This window comes from Catharus ustulatus, chromosome 5 (genome assembly GCF_009819885.2).
Source record: "Catharus ustulatus isolate bCatUst1 chromosome 5, bCatUst1.pri.v2, whole genome shotgun sequence".
In the NCBI taxonomy this organism is placed as follows: Eukaryota; Metazoa; Chordata; class Aves; order Passeriformes; family Turdidae; genus Catharus; species Catharus ustulatus.
The window spans coordinates 15,549,247-15,575,724 of record NC_046225.1 but is presented as its reverse complement, the minus strand read 5'-3'; the positions used below and the strand labels follow the sequence as shown (position 1 = coordinate 15,575,724).

General features: G+C 42.6%; 1 protein-coding gene across 2 annotated transcripts; it reads left to right on the top strand.

The window, feature by feature from the left end:
* RASGEF1B (RasGEF domain family member 1B) lies at positions 1-25,983 on the top strand. Of its 2 annotated transcripts, none has more exons than XM_033061115.2 (14): positions 1-157; positions 11,435-11,617; positions 13,060-13,182; positions 13,887-14,024; positions 16,593-16,808; positions 16,908-16,982; positions 18,245-18,340; positions 18,923-19,025; positions 19,731-19,810; positions 20,195-20,290; positions 21,687-21,782; positions 23,015-23,138; positions 23,770-23,842; positions 24,630-25,983. In XM_033061115.2, the coding sequence occupies exons 2-14, from the start codon at positions 11,441-11,443 to the stop codon at positions 24,652-24,654; spliced, it is 1,422 nt and encodes a 473-aa protein (XP_032917006.1). In that variant the 5' UTR covers positions 1-157; positions 11,435-11,440; the 3' UTR covers positions 24,655-25,983. The 2 variants fall into 2 exon arrangements, with proteins under 2 accessions (XP_032917006.1, XP_032917007.1); XM_033061116.2 differs by lacking the exon at positions 1-157 and adding an exon at positions 2,379-2,554.
* The last annotated feature ends 495 nt before the right edge of the window (positions 25,984-26,478 follow it).

Here is a 26,478-nt window from a genome sequence, read left to right as displayed (position 1 = left end):
TGCCGGCACAGTGCGCGGGGAGCCGAGCCGAGCCGAGCCGAGCCGTGCTGTGCTGTGCTGTGCTGTGCTGTCCTGTTCTGTGCTGTGCCGTGGGTGATGAGGGCGTGAGAGCCATAAAGCAGCGTCTGGGGCCGGGAGCGCCTGCGGCCACTTCCAGGTACGGTCCGTGAGTCTGCGGTGCGTCTTGACGGTCTGTCCATCCATCCATCAATCCATCCATCCATCCATCCATCCATCCATCCATCCATCTCATCTCTGTCTTCTTTGCCAGCCCCGGCAGGACGGTCTCATTACTCTTGCTGTTTAATCCTGGCTACCCAGTTCTGTGCGGACAGAGATGCTTTTTTGGGTTGTTACCAGGATATCGGGGAAGGGAGAGACTCCAGCCCGTCGGTGGCGGTGCAGTGATTGAATCCTTCTCCTTGTCCCCTTCCCTGCAGTAAGATAGAACAGGGTCCTACAACTGCACGATGTGATTTTTTTTTTTTTTTTTTTTTTTTTTTTTTTTTTTTTTTTTTTTGTGGCTATAATCCTTGGAGAAGCTTTCCCTGTTTTTCTTTACGCCCATCAGTTCAACTGATTGCTGGTTTTCTCGGGTGGGAAGGATAAAAAGGCACTGATTTACCAGACTGTGTTTGTCTGAGTGAAATGCTGAGTGTGAGTGTGCTGAAACTTCAGGCTCCTGCCCTGTGTGAGCAGCAGCAGCTCGGGGGGGCGAGTAGAGAAAGGGGTGTTACATCACCCCAAATCGGTGTTAAATGACCCCAAATCGGTGTTAAATGACCCAGACCAGTGCTGCAGGTGCACCTGCTAGGTTGTGCTGTAGGGCAGCCCTAGGAAGCAGTGCCTGCCAGCCTGCCCGTGTGTAAAGCCAGGTGTAACACAGAGGGATGAGGAACTCTTTCGGAGTTCTGGCAGAGCGGAGCAGGGCTGACTCCTCTCAGAGGGCAGGAATGGCCTGATAAATCAGGGGAACCGGGAACAAAGCGGCGCTCCGCACCTCGGGCAGCTCTGTCTGAGCCTGGAATGTCGGGGGTGCTTTCAGTGAGATCGCCGCCTTGGTGGGCTGGGGTGTCAGTGCCGTCTGTGGGAATCTGGGATTTGGGCAGGCAGGACTGTCTCTCCAGGCTGTCTGTTTTGAAAAGTGAGAAGAGCTTTTTGAGGTACGGGCTTCCTCAGGCTTATCTTAGGGCTTTCAAAGGAGATGCCTCGTAGAGGAGCTGTTAATCAGCTGAAAATCAGTGCTAAATATACCCAAGACAAGTAGCTAACTGATGAGCTGTGCTGGAGAGGACGAATAGCTGGAACCAAGCTCTGAATTTGGATAAGCAGTGCGGATATCACTCCTTTTGAACTGCGGGACTCAAACAGGCCACTGCAGGATTTGTTTTATCTTTGTAAAAGAGGAAAGAATTACTGATTTAGCAGGGGTTAAGCTCGCAGCTGTGCCACACACTGAGCAAAGCGCTTTTTCTGTACAGTGCACTGGATCCCTGTTAGTTTACATTCTTCGTGGCTTCTTTCTGCTGAGGTTTTGGGGGGCAGCCCAGTGTGTATTGCCTGTGCTGCAGTTGTGTGTGTTGTCTGAGCAGTCCTGGGGAGTGCCTGCCTGCTCCTGGTCTGCGGGGTGAGCTGCTGTCACACTGTGCCAGAGGTGACAGGCACAGTTCAGCCCTGGAGTGTGGTCACCGAAGGAATATGAACTGGAAAATGAAACTGGAAATATGAACCGGAGCCCTGACAGCACGAGGCTTGACTTTTGTAATGGGTAGTTAAGAAGTGAGATTTTCCTAGGGTGAAGACAGGAAGGAGCTGTGTGTGGATCATATTGCCAGTCTGTGCTGTACATCACTGTAAGGGTCTGCTGACATAGGCTAGGGCTGGTTGGGATAGATTGCCTGCATTTCAGAGGAGGCACAGTTTGTGATTACACATACTGAGGCATTTTTTCCAAATGTTAGTAAACACACAGGTGTACTCTGCAAGCACTGACAAGCGCCCTTTGCTTGGCATGGGTATGAGGGACTGAGCCACATCACCTAATAAACGCTTTGATAGAAAATGAGCTTGTAAACAAAGCTTCCAGAGTGCGTTTTGCAGCCACAGCAAGACAATACATAATTTACAAACAGGAAAGGCTCTGGCTGAAAGCTGTTGCTAATTTCTCCTCTGTTCTAGCTGCTGTAAGAAGTAGTATTAAAAAGCTAAATCGCTGCTGTGAGGAAGCTGAATTGGGTGGCATTTGGTGTGACTGTATTTTTAAATGGAAAATGTGCAGGATCATGACAACAATACAGCTCATTCTCCCTAGGCGGCTCCAGAATAGCACTGAATGACTCAGATCCATGCATTCTGACTATTTTTGGTTTGATTCATCAAAATGCATCTTCTCCCCAGAATAAAATGCTCCCCAGGTCACCTGCCTCTCCCATGGGTCAGGTGCCCTGCTTGCTTCTTGTCACATCTGGAAATAGTGCCAGAAATGCCAGGTAACACACCTGCAGAGAGGAGCCTGGGAGCATCAGCCGGCTCAGTGAGTTCGGATTCATAAGGGGTAAGGCAGAGGATAAATAAGCTTGAGTCAGACTGGGGAGTGGGGTTTTCTCTGAGATAATTGCTCTCATTGATACAAGGCCAGGTGCTTTCTGCATGAATGTAGCGTGCTGAACTGACAGTACTTGTCCATCAGGACTGGAGCTGATCCTCCCTTAAGCATCCTGCAGGGATTCAGGCACTATGAGGCCACGTTTGTAATGATCTTTTAGCAGCCCAGCATGGTGTACATTTGCTCAATGCCATACCTACCGGGTGGTGACTTAATGGGTGTAATTGTTTCAGGGCAAGGAGTGCTTGACCATGGATTGCCAAGCCCAGGGGTCCACCCTGAGTCGGGCACGGGAACTGCTGCTGGGGCTCAGAGACTGACAGAACCAGCAGAGGCAGCAGCTAGGGGAGAGATTTGCACTATGGCCCTGCCCACACTGGGGAAAAATATCTTTTCTGTCATTTGGGCTCTAATGGGCTTCTCTCTGATTTCCCAAGGAGTCAGGCACGCTGATTGCAGACAACTGTTTTACAAGCCCTGTGTACCTCAGAGCCAGCTCTGTTCTAGATGCCACTGGCTGATACCCAACCTAGATATAAATGGGCATGAGGCAAGTGCAGCTGATGCTGATACAGAGCTGTACTTCCTCTCTGAACTGATGAAGTGGAACCATCCATTTTTATCTTCAATCTAGACATTGGAAAGTGTATTTTTTTTTTTGTTATGGTGGTGGGGGTTTAACTGAAGTATTTCTGTTAGTATACTGCTTTCAGCCTGCTGTATATTGGAGTGTCAATAAAAATTCTGTGCTGTTCATGGAAACGTAAGGGCTCAGTGACTGGAAAAAAAATCATATTAATTGTTTGCCTTAAAACCGGCATTTTTTTCTGCATCATCTAAATGGCAGAGACATTTGGCAATGAGGTTTTAGATAGAAACAGTTAAATGAAGTTTAGTACTGTTATTTAACACTACTACAGTTTACTGTTGTAAATTATAACTTGGCTCCCCATTATGATTACAAAAGGGAAAGGTGTTTTCTTTTGAAGTGTACTATAGGTTGCACCAAAAGGCCAAGCATAGGCGTCTGCAAAGAGCCACAGTTTTGGGATTCAGAAGGTATCTTGCTTTGATGAGGATGAAGAAGGAACCATGTCAAGACAGCTTCATGCTTAAGGCTAGTACCATGCTCCTGGCAGTGATATATGATACACCTTCTGTACACCTTTTGAAAAAAGATCTTAGTGCCTAATGAAAGGAAATAACCCCATACTTATCCCTCCTTGTAGTGTCAAGCAGAGGAATGCAGTAATGAGAAACTGAATGACTTGTAGCAGAGTCAGAAGCAGATCCAAACTACAGCTGCCAGGTCTAAGCACTGAAATAATTCTGCTTCTGTTTTCTGTGGATGGATGTGTGAACAGCTCTTGATGAAGCCAGTTATCACTCTGAAATGGTCCAGAACCACCTTAGCTACTGACCATGCAGATACAGAAGGTGGATCTTTAGGCTTTGATCACCTGGGGTGGGTTAGGATTCCATCCCTGTCACATCCCAGGGTTCACATCCCTGTCACATAGAATGGATCACACTTCCCAAGGTTAGTGAAAGTCTAATACCTCAATGGTATCTTCTGGTGATAGTGATAGCAGGGGAAACTGCTCCCATCTCTGTTGAGAACATCAAATTTCAGTTTTGTCAGTTTGAAGTTTTCAGGAGGCACAGAGCATGCTACAGAAATGATGCAGAATGCAGAACTCTGTAGATACAGAGCTACAGACTCATGTCAGAGCTCTGATTCACTAGTGGGGGTAGCACAGCGTGGATGGCATCACAGGCCCATCTGTCCACCCCACCCCACGCCCCATTCCTGGACATCTCAGCCACCTTGAATCAGCTGCTGAATCACTCCTTTTACAATGTGATGTTTTGGAATAAAGCATCCCTGCTGTTTCCTTGCCTCCAAACTCCTGACCTCAGAACTGCTCAACCCATCAGCTGATGGAGGAGCAGCATCTCAGCTGCTGCTCAGCAGTGTGGGAGCAGGGTGGGGAACTCCTCCAGGCTGTGGAGCTCTGCATCGTGCTGGTGGACGGCAGCCCTGACAAACCAGTCTGCAGCTGGCTGAGCAGAGAGGTGGGATTTCACTCTGTTAAGGCTGTAATATTTATAAAAACAAATAGAGCGAACGGCAAAACTGTTCTGTGCTTCACTGGGTCCAATAAGGGGAATGCTTTGCTTCTAAAATCCCCACCCTGCTTCAGTAACATAAAGAACTGGAAGGCTTTAGTAGCATTCTTGCTTTCAGTCCAGCTGTCTGCTCAGAAATTTCGGTAGAAAAGAGTAGCTGTATGTGTTGTCTGATTTTTAAGATGGGAGGTGCTTAATTGAATCCTTTGGCTGGCCTGAGACTCTTGTGCATCTTTTTCCATTTCATTCATTCTGTAAATCCCTCAGATCTTGAAGAGTCACTATGGAGCATGCAATGGACTGAACTTTTCTATAATCTCTTGTGCCTTCTGACATTTAATTACTGCTGTGCTAATCCATCATGTCACTTTATATTATATACTTATCCTGTTTATTCATGTTTTGAACGTCTCTTCTGAGACTAGAATTAACAAAAAGATGTAAAAGGTACAAAAACCCCACACTTATATGAGAAAAGCCGTATTTTGCTTTCAAATGCTAAAAGGACACCATCCAGATAAAGAAATTACCCATAGAATTAAAAATAACTTTAAAATGAACTTAACAAAAAGATTAATCAGTTGGTGATGGGAGTGTGCTTCATATCTTTTAAAATAATTGTGGCCTCCTTGGTTTTAACCTACAGGCAGAAATCTCAGCAGCATTGTGTTTATGGTAAGAGATAAGTGCTTTAAGAAATTGTATTTTATAGGTGAGGTATCCTTTTAGTGCCATGTGTTTCGAGACTGTTGCTTTTGTGTGTCCAGCAACATGGACAGATTGTATCATGTGTTTTGTTTGGGAGGAACATATGTCCTGTCCTCGCCCTGGACTGAGTGATTTTCCTGCAGCTGGGATTTTTGTGTGATGCAGTCTGCCTGCATGTGCTTGCCTGGCACTGCAGCAATGCTGTCACAGCCACCTTCAGCATCTTTAGGCTCTCTCTCTCTCTTCCTGCCCCACTGAAGAAGAGGATGGGAGAGGATAGAAGGGGAGCTGAGTTGTGGGGCTTCAGCAGGAACATGGATTTACAGCATATCAGCAACTAAGCGGAACTTGTTTGTTTCCTTCCCTTTTTCTACATTTGCAGATTTGGGGAAATTCAAGGCATTCTTAAATGCCCCACAATGTTCCTAATGCTCCCAAGGGAACACCAAAATGTATTCATACCCATCACACCTTTGCTGTTCAGTATCCAAGGACTTCAATTTCGAGTCATTCAGGATTCACTTAATTACTGTGCCAAGTTCTCATTCGTGAGTGATCAGTCAGCAGTGCTGCATCTGACCTTCCCAAATCATAAGCTGGGTCTATTTATAGACTCAAGAAAAATGCACATTCAGGAGGAAAATGCCTTTACTTGAATTCAGTTCCTGTTTTATTCTTTGCTTGCTAGCGATTTTCATTTTCCTTTGCAGCTTATTGTTGCCTGGGTGATTTTTGGAAAACTTTGCAAAATTGTTCATCCTCTGCTGTTTTAGTGAAAACCAAAACGTAAATTAAGGCTCAGTCAGGTTTCTTATATCTACCTGTTATGACACTGTCCAGCATGGATAGTTTTGGTCCTCTTCCTCTGAGTGGATTCCTTATGAGAAATTCTTAATCTTCTTCTTGATTTCAATCTGGAAAAAGCCAATATCACTCCCCTTTTCATCTCCTGTGTGAGTATGAAAAGATATTCTGTACTCTGCCTCTTAAAAGTAATTCTAGGCAGGAACTACAACTCGGAGTTGGTGCTGAAGTCACACTGAGAATTGTATGGCAAATCCATCACAAAGAGTGGAAGCAAGAAGACTTGAGCTGGGGTAGTTGTGTGATCTGAATTTCTGCAAGTAAGACACGTGAAACACCCATCTGGGAGTTTTTCAGGTTTCTCATCTTCTCAGCAGCTTGAGCTGTAAAATTCCCCTCAATTCCCCCTTACCTTGCAGTGCGAAAAAAAAAAAAGTTAGCTTTGTGAGCAAAGCACACACACACCACTGAAGATGTATGGAATGCGCTGGGGCTGTGTCTGGTATGCTTTTGTTTTGGGCAGCCTGGGTGGATGCCCCGAGCACTGCAAAGGGATTCCAGCTGCTCCAGCTTTATCAAGGGCCTGGCTCAGATGCCTCTACACAAACACACACGGTATGGGGAACAAACAAGAAAACTGGAGACATGCACATGCCTGCATGGGTGTGATATCACTGGCATCACACAGAGACTGTGGTGGGGTATTGGAATGGAAGGTTGTTGGCTTTTCATGAAAGACTGGCTAGGGGCTGTAAGTCTGGAGGAATATGGGGAAATTGTACAGGAAGCTAAGGGATGAGGTTAGGAAAGCTAAGGGCCAGTTAGAACTGAGTCTGGCCAGGGATGTCAAAGACAACAGGAACTTCTGTAGGTGTGTTGCTAACAGAAGGAAGAGTTGGGATAATGAGGGCCCTCTCTGGAGCTGGGCTCCTGCAGGAAGTCAGTCTTTTGTTTTGTCATACCTCAGTTTTATGATGGCATCCTTCACATCAATGGTGGATGGTAATCAACTTCTAAATGGGGTTTCTGATTGTATAGGAAACAGCTCTGAGGGGGTGTAATTGCATTTATGAAGTTTGCATCTTTTAAGGGGAGGTGTGCCTTGAGACTCATACCTTTCCTCTGCCTGAGGGATACAGTGTGGGAGAAAACCACCTAACAGAGGAGCTGAAAATGTTTGGCTGTGGCTTTGAAGGTACCTTTCATGGCTACTACTGAACTTCTCAGTGGGTACTTCTGTGAAGGATACCAGCTGTCTGTGTTGTTGGGTTTGTTTTATGAATCTGATGGGAAGCCTGAGCTCTTTAATATAAATGAAAACAAACCAATGCAACCTTCCACTGTTTGTAGTACTAAACAGATTTTTTTTTTAACATAAAGATTTGGAAAAGCACTTGGCAGTCTTAGAAGCTACGTGTGATTCCTTTAGTTTTGCCAAACTGAAACTTGGCTCCTGCAGGAGATAGTAGGGGTTTGAGCGCATCATCTTTGGCTCTGACTTCGTATTTACAGTGCTGTTCCTGGAAAGGTTGAGGTGTCTTTCCTGTCATAGGCTGCTCCCAGCCTGAACATGGACCTCAATTCCCAAAGGTCTCATGTTCTCCATAATGATAGTAAATCCAGAAAAAAAATGTTGTAATCCTCTTTCCACAGCACAGAGTTTTTGACTTCTCTCTGTCAAAGGAGAGCATCACTGGTAAAGCCAGGAAATTATTTCATTGCTCTTTCCTTCAAGTCAGATCATTTATAAAAAAACCCCAAACAAATCAAAACAAAAAAAACCCACTCTTTTCATTCTAGGAAGAAAATAGAAATAAAGAGAGAAAAGATAAATGGGTTTCCATATGATTGCTAGCCAAATGTTTCCAAAGCCCAGTTAAAAAGTTCCAGTTTCTAACTCCCAGGACATTTTTCACTGGAATAATACTTCTTGTCTTTTTTCCCAATTCCTGTTTATCAGATCTTGCCCTGCTGTGCTTCATCAACAATATTTTTAGGTCTCAAGATAACTCTGCTCTGTATGCCACAGATTTGTGGACCATTATCAGATCTGTAACCAAATTTCAGTTCCACTCAAGTTATTCTGAAGGCAGGTTTGGCTGAAGCTTTAGCTAAAGAAGCTTTTAGTTAGAATTAAGAATGCTGCTTTGTGTCTCCACCTCCAAATAAAATACAGCAGAGGAGTCAAGGTCAAGATAATGAAGGAGTCATACTGGAAAAGCACATGTGTTGTATGACTCACCCCATTGGCTATGCTGTATTTATCTCTGTCACACTTTGCTATCATCCCTTCTCATCGCATGGAGAACGCGTCCTGTGTCCTGTTCACTTCCAGGTGAAACCCATTCCGACCATAGAGAGCATCACTACGACTTGGTGTCTCACTGAAGCAGGACTGAGCCCCTCTGTCAGGCAGCTTCCAGAAACAGATAGCAAACAAATGACACAATATGTACCCTTTGTGACAGACTTCTGATAATTTTATTTTATGGTTACAAATCAGTACATCTGTTAATGGCCTGATCATTTTTTTCTTTCCTGTTGAGGAGACTATGTCTCCAACCTGTCTGATTTATGTTGGCTGTTTATAATTGCTGACTAGTCTGGCTAAATCCCCTGCAGATTCCAGTCTCACCCTGAATTAGGCTGTTTTGGTTAACATGAGATCTGGGTTGAAACAAGTACTCTCCTTGGTTTTTTACAAGTGCTAATATTGATGTCAAGTTGTTTTGCAGGTGCAGACTGGCCTTTCTCACTTCCCTGGGGAGTGTTACCTTGGAGCTACAGTGCTACAAATGTTTGGGTTGCAGTGTTTACACACTGTTCCCTACCACTTGCATTTTGCCTGAATAAACCATGCTTGAGAAGCTGAAAAAAAATCTGAGTTTTGGTACAAACAGAACATGTCAGCATCAGTGGGCTGATATTTTGGAGTTGGTTCAAGTCTGTGGCTTTACATGCACAGTATGAAAACCTAAAAAGTGCTGCAGAAGGTTCCTGTCAGTTCCTCAGTAAAGTTTTGTTCCTTAAACTGGGTTAGCCTTGCAAAGAACCTGAAAGACCAGGAGTCTTTATGCATCAGGATGCTTTATTGCTGCACAGCATGGCCGTGGTAGGGTTGCACCTCACCTGCCCAGTAATTTGAACTCCCTCGTACAGGAACCCTGTTAAGTTCAGTCCTGCACTTCACCCTCTTATGCTGTGGCATGTGTTTTTACTTCATTCTTCTCGTGGTTCATGGGCAGAGTGGAATTGAATCACTGGTTGAACAGCTGCACAGATTGTCTGGTGTCACTTTTCAGACATGGACACTTTTCAGTCTTTCCCATTTTGATGCAGATATTTTTTGGCACCTCTCAAGGTGGAATTAGCACAGGTCATGTAGGCCAGGAGGCTCTCTCCACTGTCCTTCTCTGCCTTTGTTTTTGGCTTTCTCTTGCTGTTTATTTACTGAACCACTCAGGCTTGTGCTGGTTTGAATGTCTCCATTGTCTGGACACACTGCCAGCAGCAGCAGCAAGTCTGTGTGGTGCTTCAGGTCCAAGCTGAGGAATCTGGCTAATAACTTAATAGCTTCTCATGTCCACCGAGCTCTCTCTGAAAAGTGCTTTATTGTGGGTATTGGGGGAGCACACAGATGGCAGCGCTCTATTTATCTCCAGGCTGTCACATCACTAGTTGTTCTCAAAACGGGGTGCCTTCACAGGCTGGTGTTTGCTGAGGCCTGTGGCTTTAAAGAGCCTTTTCCCGAATAGGATTTGATACAATGGAGAGAAAAGAAACAGCATCTGCACTTACAATGATGGCTCAGAGGCATTAATGCTTTTCTCATTCACTCACACATGCTGGGTTGACACATGAGCACAGCAGCAGTGGATATTGTCCCCTCGGTTTGATCTCCCTTGCCTTGAAGTTGTGGGGAGGATTGGAAACAAAGTGCCATCCCCTTTTGCAGTTTATCTGTCTCTCCCTGAATCCCATCAGCAGCCACAGCACTGCTGCAGGAGAGTTAAACCAGCACATTTGTGGTTAAAACTGAGCACAAACTTAGCTTCCCATCGAGGCTGTAAAACCTAAGTTCCTTAAACTGACAAGAACTGCTACTCCAAGAAAGCAGGGAAGGAGGGAGAGGGAAGGAGTTTATCACTCAACACTCAAGCAATCAGAGAGATTTTATCTTTTGGCCTTTTCAGATGCTGCATTACCAAAAGAGCTCTTGGGTGGTCATGGCCCCCTTGCTGCCCACCCACTGCTCTGAGTGACTGAGCAGCCTGCAGCACTGACTGATCTTTTCCTTGGAAAGACATTCTGATCCCACAGGCACTAGGATGCAGACTGATGAGTAATTGCTTTATTTCTCCGAAAGCTGGAAAATACAGGATTCACAGAATTTCACAGAAAACACAATTTCACAGAATTTGGGGAGAACGTTTAGCAAAACTCTGAATCTGGTCTCATCTTCTATATCATTGATGAACTTGGACAACAGTGGTAAGCAACTATGCCCAGGCAAGCTTTTCCAAATTTCTGTAGAGCCACTCAGAGAGTAGGTGGAGGCAGATGCACTGAAGCATCAGCCTTTAGCCTGGGTCACGCCTGTCAGTGTTATTGGGAAAACCAAGCACCAATTTACCAGGGTGGAGTTGGGAAATGGGAGGTTTGGGATTGCAGTTACATGGCTGTCATGTTGCATAAAGGAGATTGTCCTCTCACAAAACCTTTCCAGGGCTTCACTTCAGTCTCTCTCCTTCTGCTCTGGCTGGGGCTGTGTCAGCCTGGGACAGCCTGAACACGCTTCCCTATCAGAGTGCTGCTCTTAGGGAGCTCCTTTCAGGGTTTGACCAAAGTGAACGTTATGCCACATTCCCAAAAGCTTTATAGAAAGTCTGAGTTCCCAAAGCCTGTCATGATTTTCGTACCTCCTTCTAACTCTTAGCTTGGACATCTTATTTGCCATTTCATAGAGAAACAGCAAGATATAAAAGAAGCAGCTGGCGATTGTGAGAGGCAGTGGTGAAAGCCAGAAGTCTGCACAGGCTTGAAAACAGTAGTCTTTACTGTGTGCAAGTAACCCATGGTGTGACACTGAGTTGTCTTTCCAGTGCAGTATTATCTCTGGAAGATAGAAATCCCCTTACATTGTACCTTCTCTGAATTATCCCTTATCTCTCTTGTGTGTCTCCGCAGGGAAAGATGCCACAGACACCTCCCTTTGCAGCAATGTTTGACAGCAGCAGCTACAACAGGAACCTGTATCAGACAAAAGAAGACAACTGTGGAGGGCTCTATTACCAGGACAACAATCTCCTGTCAGGGTCTCTGGAAGCTCTGATCCAGCACTTAGTACCCAATGTGGATTACTATCCCGATGTAAGTTACACACCCTGATAACTGTATGGCCAGGCCTGATGTGTCTCCTAAAGGGAAATGTGTGCAGCAAGAGCAGAATGTGTCACATCCATGGCTAAGGAATGGGTTCAAGTGGCTGACCAGCAGTGATAACATGTGCTTTACCTGAGTGCAGCATTAATAACTCACCTAACCTAGGAAATCTAATGCTTTTTTACTCCTGCTGTAAGGTGAGCAACCCTGGTGACTCATTTATAAAGCACACACCTAGACTGGCTTACTGCTTGATGGATTGTGTGTACCATTGACCCTCAAAAAGCTGCCAGGCAGGCTGAAGAGAAAGCCATGACCACAGTTGAGACAGAATGAAAGTATTTATTGCAAAACCAAGTGGTTTTTAACGCATATTTCCCATTGCTCATCTGAGGTCCATGTATATCTTGCAATAAGCAACCAAAATGTTGAACTAGTGCCACAGTGTTTAGGATCAGCAGAGGCTGATGTGACAACAGGAGGCTTATCATCTTGAGAATTTTTGGCACATCCATGCATTGAGACATTTTCTCTAATTCTTAGAAAAGAAGATAAAAAAGAATGGTATCAAAACGTGGCAGGAAAGGGCAGTTGGGGATAGCTGGTGGATGATGAAACTGCAGCTCTACTTGTCAACATGCTCCTACTGAAGACATAACTCTGCTTATGTTCAGTTTCTGTTGTTGTCATAGACCTGTTCACATTTCCAAGACAGAATCTTTTTTAACTTGGGTCAGAATTAAGAACAGCACAGGACTGTACTTAAGCTAGTGTTTATCCATTAATGCTTGGTGTAAACTTCAAACATGTAGCAATTTAGACACTGGTTGGTCAAACATGATTTATTCCAAGTTTCTAGAGCCAGAACGTTGTAGAGTCTTTGTAGAGTGGGTGCCAGAGATATTAATATTCTGAATATCCATCTCACAATGAGTTCAAATAATGATATACGGAAAATCAAAGCAAAATAAGGAGCCTCTTCTTGCAGCCTCAGAATCTGTCACTGATTTTATTCTGTAAAATTAAGCTATGTAGTTCCCTACACTTTCACCCGGGAGACAAAGGTTTACTGTAGAGCAAGAGAAGATAAGTTGAAGTTTTATTCTGAGTAATTTCAGGTAATGAGCTTGCAATAAGGCTGTGTGCAATAGGAGAGCTAAACCACCTTTGCCCTGCCTTGTTTTGGTTTAATCTTGCATACCTTGGCTCGAGCACAAACTTATAATACTGGTTCTGGAAGGATGATAAGTGTTAAATTAAATGCTTACCTCTGTAGTAATTGCTTTTGGCAATGTTTGGCAAGAACCACATGTAGAGTTTTCTTCTGCAGATAGTAAGGTATGAGGAGCAGATTTTTCAGGAGGGCATTTTGCGAAAACATAAAAAATGCTGGCAATTTATGCCTTTCTCTGTCTTCCTGTTGTTTGCAGAGGACATACATCTTCACCTTCCTGCTCAGCTCCCGCCTCTTCATGCACCCATACGAGCTCATGGCCAAAGTCTGCCACCTGTGCATTGAGCAGCAGAGACTCAGTGAGCCTGCCCTGGACAAGGTAAGATCCCCCAGTCTCAGGGACTTCCCAAATCCCTGACCAAGCTCAAATGCTCCTATTCAATAGAGTCCTCAGTGGGATTGAGCAGATTGAAAACATGACACTAGCAATTAGAATTTGACCCTTTATTCACTGAGATTCATGGGGAATTTCCACACTGCTCAGCCTGTCCTCCATGAGGCTGGCTGCTTCTGCTGCATTGCTTGTTTTACCAAGAGAATCTCTGAACCAGGGTCCTGAACAGGCCAAAATCTGTCCTCTGAACGTCCAAGGCAGAAGTTTTGTTGACCCTCCCCTCCTTACTCCACCAATATTCAAAAATCATTTTGTGATCACTCTGCCCAAGGCAGCCTCTGACCACCACATCTCCTCCCCAGCCCCTCTCTCTCTCTGTACACAGTTTCTCTCATAAGGTGTAGTGCACACACAGGTCCTGGCACAACTGAAATTTTCCACTTTCTTTGTTGAAGGTTAGTCATAAGTTATGGAAACACTAATCAATGCCTTGCACTGAGACACTCCTGATAATGAGGGGAGTTGCCTCCATGGCCGTTGGCTCTGACCTGTAATCCAATGCTGAATGAAGTTAAGATTAAAATTTACCTGACATTCATACCCTTATGCTCCACAGTATCCTACAGAGCAGATTTCTATTTCCTATATTGCTGTTGCATGTAACATTCCTCACTGCTGTTTCCAAATAGAACTGGACCCAGAAAATTGCACCAAAAATCCTACAGTTGTTGACTGAGTGGACAGAGACTTTTCCTTATGATTTCCGAGATGAAAGAATGATGAGGAACTTAAAGGAGTTGGCACAAAGAATAGCCAGTGGGGATGAGGTAAGTTGTCTGCACACAAAGTTATTGGATAAAAAGGCATTCCTATTACTGCTTATATTGCTTTAACAATGTGGTGTGACTCTAGGTTCTTAAGAAATCTTATTATGAATGTACTGGTAGGCAAAAAGTTCTGTTTGGTACCTAAGCCTAGGATGAAACCACACAGCATAAGCAGATCTTCTCCAAAACATGGGCAAAGTTCTCTCCACCTTTAAGCCCATAACATTATCCCATTTTGTGCAGACAGGCACAACTTGGTGGATGTTAGTATTTATCATTTTAGTGATTTTACTTGGAAGATGCTAGCTAGGACAGTAGCTAAGAAATCCCTATCAATCTTGATCATTTCTACAGTAAGGTGTGTTGGGATTGGGCCTTTGACCTGTAGGTCAATGGAAAAGTTACAGCAGGTTTGGGGAGAAATTTCCAAAAGAGGACTGGACCAGAAAGAATTGTCTTGAGCTTAAAGTATCAACTCAGAGCAAGAATGTAATCTTCCTTCCTGTGGATGAAGCACACAAGAAAATCACCTGACCTTTTTCTAACTCTCACTTTTCAGATGGAAGTAAAGTTCCACATGGGTATTACAAAATATTTTGATGCTTAACTGATGCTTGTCTTTTAAGTACTGAAATAGACTCAGCCAAAAGCCAAGGGTTATATTTACTTAGTGGAAGGGAATTAACAAGGTTTCAGTAAGCAAAGACTGTGTAGCTGGCATAATACTGCAATTGCAAAACACACACTGGAGTGGCATTTGGAAGAACCATAAACACAAATAGCAATTGCTAAATGGCATTGTGTCTCCAGTGTTCCTCAGGGACTAGTGTTCCTTATATAAGCTTCTAAGTAATGATATGGATGAGGCAGCAAACAGCACATTAACAGGCGTGGAGGTAAACTGGACTGAGAGGAGCTGAGAGTGCTGCCAAAGGCTGCACACAAGCATGGAAAAGAGCAAACCTAAACTGAACTTGGAAGCTGAAATATATTTTGATGTTGTCAAAGTGAGGAGGGACAAAAGAAGATGGGACAAGAGATGGTATGAAATACAAATGTAAGAGACCCAATTTGATGTGCAAGCTGAAGGTTGCAGGAAAGCTCCAGGGAGCTCTGGACTGGGAAGAGGCAGGAGGTGTGCTCTCCCTCCAGGGGTGCCAGGTTGCTTTGTTTCAAGATAGTCTTCATAGCAAGGTAGGAAACTGAAGTCTAGTTCCAGGCAAAGTTGTTACGATTGAGGGCTCACACCCACTTGAAAAATACTCACTGGCACCAAAACAAAAACCAACTGCTTAGCCTGGAGGAAGCTGAGTTGGTGGATGGAAGAATGAAATGAGAAGAGAGAAGGGTTGTGTGCAGCGAAGTTTCTGGCACTACAGACAGTTTAAGCAGTGAAATTGTCTATTGAAGGGAAAGGCAGATGTACAAAGCTGCTAGAAAATGTGCAAAGGGGGCAATCTTACTCTGCAGAGAACTATAAATCCTTTCTAGCTGTAGCTTTGAGGTTTTCTTGACTTTGATACTTCCTTTAGAAAGACAAAGTGAAAGCAAGCACTGCAGTAAATTGACTTGTTTTATTGTGAACTGCTTGGAACAGTAAATGGCAACTTCCTTGACCTTGCTTTTCTACAGATCACTTGGATTTTTGTGAGTCATTACCTTAAAGGATACAAAAGAAGCAGTTTCCTTCTTCTGTTCACTACAGTTCTACTTATAGCTTCTTATTCTACTTCCTGAATTTTATTGTACTCCAGTTCTTTTAAGAGCTGTCAGTGTACAGCCAAAACCTCTCATCACACTAACATGTGACTCCTTCAAAACAACATATTTGGGAAAGGCTTTGGAGGAAAGGACAAATTCATCAGAATAAAGGAAATATTGCTGCCTTGGATAGATCATACTATAGTGTGCAGACAATAGTTTTCAGATGATCCTTTTTGAAGCCACTTAGGTTTTGCTTTAATGGCTTTAGGATATGTGGAATCTGGAAGAGTAATCACCTTGGTTACACAGATCTATTTACATAAAAGTAGGAGTTTTGCTCCTACCTAAAATTGTCACTCCTGGTAACTTAAATCACTACATGAAAAGGCCTGCAAAGGCAGAAGAGAGAGATGATTTTGTTATCTTTCTCTCAGATTCACTGCAAGTTTGAGCTCTGACTTTGGTGAAACTGGTCTTGATTTGCTGCAGAGAGAAGCAGGCCCTTTGTTTATAGCTGAATGGCCACATATTTGGTTTTTTTTCTGTGGTCTTAAGCAGAAGATGGAGTATTTTCATTTCTGGTATTTCCTCCAGTGGTGGTTAGTACTTTTCAGGAAGTGGATTGAACACATCTTTTCTTTGAGCTAACTGGCTCAATACTGAACCTGTGAGACAATCACTGCTTAAACCCTCAGCTGGATTCCTTTCGGTCTGACAAAATGCTAAAATTACAAATTCACATAATAGAGCTTAGCTTAAGTTGGCAACAAACACAGCTATCAGCATGTGTTGTGGTGTCATGCAGGCTTTAATGCTGTCCTCTCACATTTTGGAGTGATTTCTGATTGTTTGATGTTGTGACAGGTGTATCGGAAGAACGTGCAGCAGCTCCTCCAGAACCTGATTCGGAAGCTGGCCGCGGTTACCCAGTACGAGGAAGTGCTTGCAAAAATTGATGCCACCACATCCACAGATCGCCTCACACTCCTAAAGACCAAGCCCCAGTCCATCCAGAGGGACATCATCACAGTCTGCAATGATCCCTATGTGTTAGCTCAGCAGCTGACGCACATAGAGCTTGTGAGTTGTTACCCTCCCAGGGATGACTTCATCCTTCCCCTCTTTTTGAAGTGCAGGTTAACAGGGGATATGACCTGGCTGCTTCTGTGCTTTGTTTAGGAGAGACTCAATTATATTGGACCAGAAGAATTTATCCAGGCGTTTGTGCAAAAGGATCCTTTGAATAATGACAAGGTAATGGGAGCAGATCTGGAGCAGCTCTGAAATGCATCGTTCACCATCAGGTGCACCATGAGCTGGAAGTGAGGTCCAGCAATAAATGAGGACCAGTAGAAAACAAGCTTTAGTAGTCCCGTTAAACATTTGTTAATGTGGTTTTTCTTCCTGGAGTACAACTCCTGAAGCTCCAGAACTCAGCCAACAAATTTACTTAAATGAATACATTCCCTGGGTTTTCTGACTTAAAATAAGAGAAAACTTAATCCTTAATCCTGTGAATGTTTTCCCCAGGCCATCTATGCAGCCTACAGCTGGAAGAGTCTGAGTTTAACTTTGCCTTCTGCATTATTCATTTTCGACATCCATTCTTCCTTTTTAGTGAACTGAGCTCTTTGCAACCAAGTGGCACATGGGGGAATTTGCAGGTAGAGCAGACATAACAAAAAGAGCACAGGAGGCTCTAGAGCTTTGTGAGTTGGAGGGCAAATATGCAGTATTTTTAACCAGTCATGATGGGGTTCTTATCTCTTTGATTTCTGTTTTCAAAATAACCTAATTTTTTATGTTTTTCAAGATGACTTAACCTCTATAAATAAACTGTGACAGTCCATTAAAACTTGAATTAACTTAAAAGTGGCAAACAGAATAGAATGATGCAAGGTTACAATTCGATGTTCATTCAGGTGGTCTCTGAAATTGTTTTTCCAGATAGAGATCACTGAAACTGCTGTCTACCCCTTTTTAGGCAACCCTGAGAAGTAGTGTGGGAATGATTCCAAGGTAATACAGCATAGCACTGCTCAGGAAAGGGATAATCCCATGAAAATGGTAGAGCTGATCTCCCAAAGTTGGGATGCAGTATGTTCATTTACATCAACAGCCAAACATAATATGCCTGGCTTCTGTTTTCCTCCTGCACTTGCAGAGAGCTTACAGGAGTAAGGACTGAAACAGTGCGCATATTCAAGGGAGCTTTATGCAGATATTTAGGCCTGATTATTTGCATAAGTCTGTCCCAGGTCCTTAAAGCATTAAAGCACAGGGTGTATTCCACATGGCTGCTGGAGTGCTTTACTGGGCTGACAGCTCAGAAGGAAGTTACTCATGTTGAGTACTACCACTGCTGCTTTCCCTCCAAGCTTTCTGTCACTTTGGGTAATTTGAGTCATTCCTGGTTACTTGACAATGTTTGGGAATGGCGAGGCAGAAAGCCAAAAGATCTCAAAGGGAAAAGATAAAAATAGTGCTAAAAGTTGCTATTTTAATTCTGTCTGTAGAGCTGCTATGGAGATCGAAAGAAGACTCGGAATCTTGAAGCCTATGTGGAGTGGTTTAACAGGCTCAGTTACTTGGTTGCAACAGAAATCTGTATGGTGAGCAAGGACTTTTTGTGCTGAAAGGTTTTGTTTAGTTATCCAAAACTGCGAAGTCTTTTCAGCTTTGGTGCCTTTTGGACTTTTCATTCGCTTGGTTCTGTAATTGTTTACATTTGGGTGCAGTCAGAGCACGTCTAAAGAGGAAATAAGTTCAGTGTTTTCAGCATTATACTGGTGCCTCAGCCTTGTTCTTGTGACAGTGATGATTTATTCTGGGTTAGCCCTTCTTTGTACGTGAGCATGTCTGGCCTGCTGTTCTCTTCTCTGAAAGCCCCTTGTGAACTGAGGCACATTCTCCCCTCTGGCTGACCCTCTGCTCTGCTCTGCTGTTCTTCATATCCTTCTGCTTGGCAGAGCCTCTTGGCCTGCTGTCCTTGCTCTCTGCCTGCCTGGGATCAGGTTTGTCTTTGCTGTCCTGAGTGCTTTTGAACACAATAGTGTGGCTTCTTCTACATGGAAAGGATAGTGTGAAGCTGTGCTACATATGGAAAAGCCTTTTAGCAGGGGTGTTACTTCTTTGGGGATGTGTCTGAGTGCTGTTTCCTGCTGAGCATAACCCTGCAAATGCATCTCTTGCAGCCTGTGAAGAAGAAGCACAGAGCAAGAGTGATAGAATATTTCATTGATGTGGCACGGGAATGTTTTAACATTGGCAACTTCAATTCCTTAATGGCCATTATTTGTAAGTATGTGCACTGAGATATTATTTTATCCCTGTTTAAGTCTGGATAAAGGAAGCAGAATGCTTCACACAGAAGTCTTCTGCTTAACTTGGTCAGCAGCATGAAGTTTCTCAACACTGTTCTAATGCTATGTGTGTAGTATAAAGTTGATAAAAATTGAAGTTTTCATTGCAACTCTTCAGAGACCTAAATCCCCACTTTTTAAGACCAACTTCAGTGCTAAATTGGAACAGTAACTTTCCCTGTAATATGGAGAATTGACGTCTTCCATCATTTCTGTCACATCCTAGTGGTTTAAAAATGCCACACTTCTTTGTATCTGGTAGGAAAATACTGGGAATGGTTTTTTTTCCATTTGAAATGCAAAAACTTTGTAATTATGTGTAATTTTCAGTGAATTATGTAAGAGATGGTGTTCAGAACAACACTGATTTGAGCTTTTCTGCTTTATATACATGTTTTAGCAAATTCACATTAAATAATGTCATAGCATTTTTAAGAGCTTTCATTCTGTAAGAGATGAAGATGTTTCCAAATTACTTTGGAATTTAAAGAAAACTATGACTCTGATTTCTTGAGCAGCTCCATTGAAAATACTTGTTATTGGTAATAGATTCTTTGCTTTAGAAATACTTACTAGTTCAAGCTACCTGAAAGATTTGTTTCTTTTAAATAATCCAACAATATCTTTCTCCTATATTAAGCTGGCATGAACATGAGTCCTGTGTCTCGATTAAAGAAAACCTGGGCAAAAGTGAAGACAGCCAAGTTTGATATTCTTGAGGTAAGTTTGGCTAATATTTGGACAGGAGGCTGTTGATACCATTTTAATTTCAACTGCTCTAAAATGCGAGCTTGGCTTCATTATGACATTTAATTTAGAATATTTGTACTCTTAATGGATATTGTCCTGCTGACCAAGATCATGCAGGTGCAGCACTCTATGGGTTTGTGATTTATCCAAGAGAATGTGTTGGATCCCTTGTTGTGCTGAATGGACATTTTTTTAAACAAGGCTCTCTTCTGATCAAACAGGCAGAGCGATACCACAGTCCTTTACAAAGCTGTATTTGTGGGGCTGTTCAGAAGACCTTTTCCTATTTAAGATTAGCTCAGTTGAAAAAGGATTGTGTGTACCTCATTATCTGCATCTTTTCATGCCTTGCAGCATCAGATGGACCCTTCCAGCAATTTTTATAATTACCGGACTGCTCTGCGTGGAGCCACCCAGAGGTCCCTGACAGCTCACAGCAACAGAGAGAAGGTGTGTTGGCAAATGACTTGGCAGTGGGCAAAAGGGAAATGGTAAACCTTTATCCTGGAATTCTGATTCTCAGCAGCTCTGCCCTTGGTGGGCTTATAAAAAGCTGCCAGATCAGTTTGTGCTGACTGAAAGTCCAAACATGAAATTATCACTTTGATTATTTAAGTAAAATAAGTGCATTGCCTCAGCTCATTTCTGTTTTACAGACACCTATGTCTCACAAGCCCATATCACAAATAGAAAGGCTAAGGACTGACATGAAGTTGCTAGTAATTTGTTCTTAGAGCTGCTACTTATGCTAATCTTTCAGTAATTCATGGCTTAAGGTGGAAGGACTTCAAAACTTACTCATAAAAGGTATTCTAAACATCAAATCTAGACAGAGCTGTGGCATTCCCTTCCTGTGTATAGTCTTTAGATGCAGAATCTCAGTGGAAGTTCTTGTGGAAAGGAATCAAATAGCTTCCTAGCTGCTCTCCACTTGGAAGCAGTTGCTCATCAGCTCCCTATGATATTAGGGCTTCATGCTGTATTTAATAAACGTGGTCTTGGAGTTCATGGAATAAACTATCAGGCAGATGAAGCAAATCCACGTGCAGTCTTCTGATCTGTGCTGTTGTATGCATGGAATATCTTTCTGAGTCCTAAGGGTCTGCTCACATATCATTCAAAGTACCAGAAGTTTAAATGTAAGAGGCTTACTTCTTTTCACTGAAAAGCCAGTTTTAAGACTTCAGAGAAAGAACTTAGAGATATTGAAATATGGTGTGGTGAAGTGTTCCACAGAAATAGTAAGCAACATTTGCTTTATCCCCAGTTGTAACAAGGATATGCAGCTATAAAAATTTCCATAGGATGAAAATTAAAATAGAACCATTTTAAGAAAATAAAATACTCCAGCATTCTCCAAAGAAAATACTTTGTTCAGTTGGCAGGAAATGCTTATTTTTAGGCCAATCAGTACCAAGGTTCCATGACTTGCATGAGCTCAGAGAATTGTAGCTCAAAAACCATTTGTGCTGCTACCCCAGTATTCCCTGCAGTGCTTTAATGTGCATCTCCCCTCGTGTACCAAGCAAGTCCTGTCAAGAGGGAAAGCTGTACTACAAGGTAACCTTGCAGGAATTACATATAAGAAGTAGGTGCCTCTGACCATTTATCTTCTGGAATCTGCAAGAAAGAAGGAAAAAATGAAAACAAGAAGGACATGACATAGAAATGGAGGACTTTGTGGAAAGACTTGTATTTTAGAATGTAGTGATGTAAAGATGTAGAATACTTACTCCTTCAGTATTTTGCTTACCTTTTGTACTACCTGGCTTCCTTTCATTTTTCTCTGTAGACCATTGTGTCTTGATTCAGGACCAGACTGATAATAATGCTGTTCTCTCCCTAGATCGTGATACCTTTCTTCAGCCTGTTGATCAAAGATATTTACTTCCTCAATGAGGGTTGTGCCAATCGCCTTCCAAATGGTCACGTCAATTTTGAGGTGAGTAGAGCACTGAGTTTTATTGGGGTTTTAATGCAGGGTCAGCCCCTTTAACAGAAAACTGAAGCAGATCCCAGTCCAATTTCCACTAGACTCTGGGAGAGCAAACAGACTGGAATTTATCTGTTACTTCTAAGGGGAGCTGGGAGGTAGTCAGGAAAAAGCAGTTTTATCGAAAATTGAGTGTTTATAAAAACTTTCAATATTCCCAGGTTTTTTAGTGGGGGGAAACAAAGTCAGAACTTCTTCCCAGTGCTCAAATTCATCTCAACATTTCAATTCACAAGTTTGTTATAGTTAATGACAAAATGTTCAAATTAGTATTTTAGGGCTTATCTTTTAATTCCTCATATAAAAAACAAGTTCCTCCTTTACCAAGATATATAGGCAGCATTTTCATGCAAGTCCCAGATTGTCTCTGAAGAAATATGTGATAGAGCAGCAGTGAGGGAGGTTTTACTCTCTTGTCTTCCAGTAGTTCTTCTGCCTGTGATTTCATGCTTGTTATCTGACACTGGGTGAGTTACCCAATGATTTGTTTCCTGGTACTCGCAGTTTCCAAGAAGCCTGGGTCATTCACACAAAAGTGCAGTACATTGAGTTGTAGCCATAGGCCTGAATTAGCTTAAAGATTCTAAAACTAGACTCTGCAATCATCTGGAATGTCTTTTTGCTCAAGGAATCCATGTGCACTTCAGGCATGTTAAACTTCAATTGAAAGAGTTTATCAGTTAATGGCATCAGCACACTATATGGGGAGTATTTATTTTTGGCATATATTTCCAGCAAGAAAATAGAGCATTTCATATTTGCTAACTGACAGGAAACATCTGGATTTTGAAACATCAGTATTAAGCATCTGATGTGAAAATCACTATGTATTTAATGGCAAAACAAAAAGCGTGAGCATCATCAAAGTAAAAGTTTAGGTATAAGGAGTATTACCAGCTCCTTAAAAAAAAGATTAAGTGCACTTCATGATCTACTACATTTGTGCTCACAACAGCAATTTTAACAAGGTGAAGGAGTGGGAAGTTACCATAGCTTGAAACAGGAACACAAAAGTTAGAAACTGAGTTCTTGAGTCACATCATGTTCAATCCTATCTTAAAAGCCAAGGACAATCCAAGCCTTGGTCTCCAAACCAAGATCTCTCCCTCTTTTTGAAAAAATGTTCAGGGTAAGCAATGCTATTCAATTGATAGCGCCTCTTCTGCTTTGTATTCTGACAGAAATTTTGGGAATTGGCAAAACAAGTCAGTGAATTTATGACATGGAAGCAAGTGGAGTGTCCTTTTGAAAGGGATTGGAAGATTCTGCAGTACCTGCTCTCTGTCCCAGTCTTCAGTGATGATGGTAAGGAGCTCTGGACATCTGCAGGAGCTTCTGGCTACTGCTTGATCTCTTTCTGTGTTAATTTGTGGCTTCCTCACAGTAAGGAAAGACTGTCCTGAGACATCTCTGTCTGGCAAGTGAAAAATGCTCCTCCCTTAAAAATGACAGAGAAGATAAAATTTTCCTTTTATGTGCATATAGTCTGTGAGAATCAACATTGATTCTGAAATAGAATGAACTAAATTGATGTTGTCCCTCTAAATGTCACATGAAATGTATTTATGTGGGCTTCTAGGATAGTTTGCACTAAAGGGTGCTGCTTCAGGAAGAAAACAGGGACTTCACTGGCTGTTTACAAACCATCATGTCCCTGGGCTCATTTTATTTTCTCTTGAGTGCTTTCTTCTCCCCGTGCTTTTGAGTTTCCACTGGTTGGTTTTTTCCCCCCCGAGGGTAGTCTTTGTTCTCATGCACAGTTTGTTAGCATTGTCTGGGTGCAATTATAAGCAATGCTATACTTCCTAATGGGATTCTGAAGCCCTAAACTGAGGGATGGATAATACATGCCTGCTTCATTTAACTCTGCTTTGCAGGGAGAGCAAATTTTAAAATGCCAGTAGGGCTAACATAATGTATTTGCTTCTGATTGCAGCACTTTACTTGGCTTCCTATGAAAGCGAGGGTCCTGAGAACCACATTGAAAAGGACAGATGGAAGACACTAAGGTTTGTGTCAGAGGTTACCCAGATCAATAAATAAATAGAATGGGATACAGAGCAAGCATCCAGCAGTTAAAATCAAAGGGCATGTTACATGTTTCAACAGATGGGGCACAGTGAGGTTGTAAAGCCCCCCTCCAATCTGGGGCTCTTGGAAAAAACAGAACAATCAGTCTTTATCTTAAACCCTCTCAGTCCTTCTTTCCTTTAGGAAATGGGAATTAGAATAGTAATTTTGTATTTTAATTTCTTGTGTTACTCAGTGAAGGAAGAAAGTACTTTCTAAAACTCCCAAGCAATCCCCACTTCCTCACAAGTACTATACAGAGCACTCTGGATTCCACACAGTTACTGCATCCCTTTCTGCACCAGCCTTTCAGACAGGGCTGACGTTTGCATAAAGATTGCTCTGGGGCAAATGCATTAATGAAACCAGTTAACAATTTAGAGTTCAGACTGGGGAAGAATATTCAGCAAAATCATATTTTTGGCTTTTCTTCTACTGCTATTAGAATGCAGCCTCATCAGCTCTTTGAGTTTACTAATTGTGGAAGGATACATGAACCATTAAGGCAGGGGGATGTAACAATTCCATCTGACTCCACTCATTTTGAGAAGACAGAGAGTAACATCAGGGCACAGAGATTGCACACGACACAGGGTGACAAGATGAAAATCTGTAGTAACACGAATCTCAGTTTCACAGGCTCCTTGTCACAGTCACTGTGTCTGAGAAGATTTACATCATTCCAGTGTTTGTCTTCACCCATTTGCATTTCCCTGTACCTTTCAGGTCAGCACTTCTGGGCAGAGTCTAGAGCACCCCGTGTCTGCTGTGGCTGTGTTACGTGGATTGCCAAGGGGCATGGCTTGGTTTATTTTTCTGTGCACTGACTGGCACTCAGAGCGATGAAAGATGTGCAGTCACTTGCGATATCATGGCAGCAAAGATGAAAGAAGTTAATTCAAGAACAAACAGGCAGCTTCTCCCATCTGACAGATGAGATAAAAATCACAGCCCACTCAGCTGGGATTTAGGCTGAAGTATTGATTGAGAATCCTTTGAAGATCTCAGATGCTGCCTATGAATCATTTCACACCTGGATGGAATATTCTTTCCTTTGCTTTTGCTGCAGCTTGCTGCTACAGGACTCTGCAGAGCTGCCACAAGGACTCACAGGAGGTTACAGAGGGGAAATGTTCACCATTCCTTTAGTGAAACCCAAGTCTGCATTGGAGACCTCTCATTCCTAATAAGCTGAATTTATCCCAGAAGACTGGGACTGCTAAGAAGGGAAAGGACTGGACACAAAAATTGGCTGCTGAGGAGAATTTCTCCCTACCACTGTAATGGTGGCTGGTTGTTTTTTTTCTTTTTCCAATGTGTTTTCGAGTTGGCTGCTGGCAAGCAAACTCATTATTATTTTAAGTTATTAAAAAAATATAAAGTAATAAAAGTCAAGGCTGTGGTAGAAAATACCCCTGGTATAAAAAGATAGTAGCTATGTAGCTCTATGACTTCTAGTGAGGCTTTTTCTTTTGTTTGCTTCTTTACAACTAACCACTACATGCTACAGACATTCTTATTTTTACTGTGAGGTTTTTTTACTCTTGATTTTCCATACTTGACCTTCTTCTTATATTAGGTCAAGCAAGCTGACTTTTCTAGAATAGTCTTTGAGAAACTGGCATAAAAAATATGAGAGTATGTTTTTATTAAGTAATTTTTATAACTGCTTTTTTTTGGAAAGGGTAACAGTGGTGAGCACAATCCATTTTGACTGAAATAGCAAGATGCCAAGAAGAAAAACAGAGGCTTCTTCTCAACTCCAGCTATGAACAAAACAGTCTTCCTGTGTGTTTGCTTTAGGAATTATGTTTATGACTGTGAAGTAGTTCACTGTGTTACACACCTAATAAGTTTTTTAGTAGCTCTGAATACTTAGTCACTATTTATCCTAGAACAAACCTGACTGAAAAAAAAATACAAAACCAAGCCTGTAGCTGTAGATCACCCTGAATGCAAAAATCAATAAGCAAAGTACATACTTGGCAACAAAAAAAAACCCTATTTGCAATTATTCTGCTACTGTTGTTTAAAAATGGGAAAAAAAGTAAGAATAAATATATTTATTTGTTGCACTGCATCTCTTGAGTCTTTAAGTAAGGTGGTTTTTTATGTTCTATCTGTATCTTTTCAGGCAAATACTTTAATTTTGAATTCCATAGTAACATGTTGATGTAGCTTTTGTTAATGGGGATGCAATCCTTAACACCAGCCTGTTTGCTGGTACAAGGTACTGGAAGTCTCTGAGTTACATGTTCCACAAAGCCCAGCAGCAGGGCCTCAAGCCCTGACAGAGAAGGTTTCCTCTCCTCCTTTCCCATTCCCTGTGTTGGGGTAAAGGAGGAAGAAGAGGCCAACTCTCAGAAAGGAGAAAAATGCTTCTGCTGTGCAGAGACTTGCTTCCCAGCTTTCATCAGGTGAGGTCCTTCCTTCCCAGCCTCCCCTCCACATCCTTCCCCTGTTGTTGAGGCTTATGCCTGGTGCTTGAAAGGGGAATGCAAACACCAAGCTTCTGGCAAGCCAGAGCTGCTCCTTCAGCCATTATTTCACTCACTGTTTGATGTTAGAGCCTTGC

Excerpts from the sequence above, each read along its gene's own strand:
- RASGEF1B (XM_033061115.2), top strand. The coding sequence starts at position 11,441 with ATGCCACAGACACCTCCCTTTGCAGCAATGTTTGACAGCAGCAGCTAC. Across the intron at positions 13,183-13,886 it reads GTGAGCCTGCCCTGGACAAG|AACTGGACCCAGAAAATTGC; the intron begins GTAAGATCCCCC and ends GTTTCCAAATAG. Across the intron at positions 18,341-18,922 it reads TTGCAACAGAAATCTGTATG|CCTGTGAAGAAGAAGCACAG; the intron begins GTGAGCAAGGAC and ends CATCTCTTGCAG.